Below are 2,102 nucleotides of genomic sequence, written 5' to 3' on the forward strand. Positions count from 1 at the left end.
CCGCGCCCTGACCTCTGGGCCCCCGCCGCACCCCGACCTCAGGGACCCCGCCGCACCCCGACCTCAGGGACCCCGCCGCACCCCGACCTCTGGGTCCCCGCCCGCAGGTACTGTCTGATGAGCGTCAAGGGCTGCTTCACCGACTTCCACATAGACTTCGGGGGCACCTCAGTCTGGTACCACGTGTTCCGGGGCGGGAAGGTGAGTGCGGCCCGCTGGCCCAATGTCTGCACCCCGGGTCGGCACCCCGCCCCGGCCCAGTCTGCCCTCCCCGGGCCACGCCCCACTTCCTGGGGGCTCCCCCGGATCCCAGAACCCCGCCTTGGGCCCCGCGGCCCCTACAAGACCCTCTTGTGTCAGTGGGGTGCAGGTCCCCTGGCCCCACTCGAGGTCGCTGACTGCAGGGACAGACGCGGGGTGCGGGGGGGTGCCTGCCAGGGTGTCTGGGCCCCGGGGTCCGGGAGCCCCCGTGAGCACAGGAGCCGGGGAGTGTCGGGGAGGCGCCCCGCCCCGCGTCGCGTCCTCTCGGGCATGGGCACAGCTGCTACTCGCTGGGCAGCCGGGGGCGCCCCTGCTGGGGTCCCCGCTGCTGGCGTGGACGGGCCCGGACCCCCCAGGTCTTCTGGCTGATCCCCCCGACCCTGCACAACCTGGCGCTGTACGAGGAGTGGGTGCTGTCGGGCAAGCAGAGCGACGTCTTCCTGGGCGACCGCGTGGAGCGCTGCCAGCGCATCGAGCTTCAGCAGGGCCACACGTTCTTCATCCCCTCCGGTGGGTCCCCGCGCTGCCCATGGCCCCCCGCTGCCCGCGGGGCTGCAGGGGCGAGGCCGTCCGGAACTGGCCGGGGGTCACCGCGAGGGTGACCGCCCGGGGCTGGGGTGACCGCCCGGGGCTGGGTTGACCACCTGGGGTTGTGACCGCACAGGGGCTGAGGTGACCGCCCAGGGCTGGGTGACCGCAGAGGGGCTGGGGTGACCGCAGAGGGGCTGGGGTGACTGCAGAGGGGCTGAGGTGACCACAGAGGGGCTGGGGTGACCCAGGGCTGGGTGACCGTAGAGGGGCTGGGGTGACTGCCCAGGGTTGGGGTGACTGCTCAAGCCGGCGTCATGTCCTCCCCGCCCTGCCTGCCCGGCCCCAGTGCCGCGCCGGGACCCCCGGTCAGCATGGCCCTGCATGTAGTAGCCAGCAGGCTCGAGTGGGGCCAGCTGCCGCCTCACCCCAGCATGCGCCTGGGGTCCCATGCCGCGGCTTCTGCGCGCCAGCCCCCAGGCCCAGAGCAGGGAGCGCGATGGGGCCTCCTGGAGGCTAGGAGCCAGCGCTTTGGGGTCTGGGCTCCCCGACTTCTTTGACCACTTCCTAGACTATGGGACCTCTCCCCTCGCACACCCCCGGGGGGGCTTAGGTGGGGGGGGTTAGTGACCTGCTGGGCTGGATGGAGGTGTTTCCCACCTTTTCCCGGAGCGGGCCCGCTCCCTTGGGAGCCCCAAGGATTCCTGACTCAGGCCAGGCTGAGGAGCAGGACTGACTGGGGGCTGGGTGACCCACCTAAGGGGGTACAGGCCAGTGAGGGGCCTGGCGCAGCCCGGACGTGAGGGGGAGGGGGCCGCGGGCCACGCGGAGGGGCGCCCGCGTCCGCGGCCTGTGGCCCCAGGACAGGTGTTGCGGGCGGCGAGGGGGCCCCGGTTGGGCGGGCTGCTTGCCCTGGGCGTGGGCGGGTCCACGGGGCGGCATGGCCTGCGCTGCCCGGTGAGCGGCCGTCGGCCCTGCCTGCCCGGTGCTGCCCTGGGCTCTCCCATGTTCACTGTTTGCCGACCCTAGGGCCGGGGCGCAGGCGGGAGGGGGTGAGCGGGCGCCCCGAGGTGGCGGGAGCCGGGCAGGCGGACCAACGAGGCGCAGCGCTGGGGGGCCCTGCACCCGGCCCCTCAGCGTCTGGCCCGCGGGCTGCCGTCCCCAGGCTGGATCCACGCGGTCTATACCCCGGTGGACTCGCTGGTGTTCGGGGGCAACATCCTGCACAGCTTCAACGTGCCCATGCAGCTGCGCATCTGTGAGATCGAGGACAGGACCCGGGTGAGGCCCCGGGACCTGGTCCCCGCCCCTGG

At 73.4% G+C, this 2,102-nt stretch overlaps 1 protein-coding gene across 1 annotated transcript in view; it reads left to right on the plus strand.

Moving 5' to 3' along the window:
- The window catches only part of KDM2B (lysine (K)-specific demethylase 2B), a 36,955-nt gene that overhangs the window by 12,539 nt on the left and 22,314 nt on the right, over window positions 1–2,102 (plus strand). Inside the window, exons 5-7 of the mRNA XM_012731002.1 lie at window positions 108–201; window positions 618–771; window positions 1,955–2,102. The exon at window positions 1,955–2,102 is cut by the window's right edge and continues 20 nt beyond it. Coding sequence (XP_012586456.1) covers window positions 108–201; window positions 618–771; window positions 1,955–2,102 — 396 coding nt within the window. The remainder of the gene's footprint in view (window positions 1–107; window positions 202–617; window positions 772–1,954) is intronic.

Source organism: Condylura cristata, unplaced genomic scaffold (genome assembly GCF_000260355.1).
Source record: "Condylura cristata isolate star-nosed mole 26May11 unplaced genomic scaffold, ConCri1.0 scaffold00029, whole genome shotgun sequence".
Classification (NCBI taxonomy): Eukaryota; Metazoa; Chordata; class Mammalia; order Eulipotyphla; family Talpidae; genus Condylura; species Condylura cristata.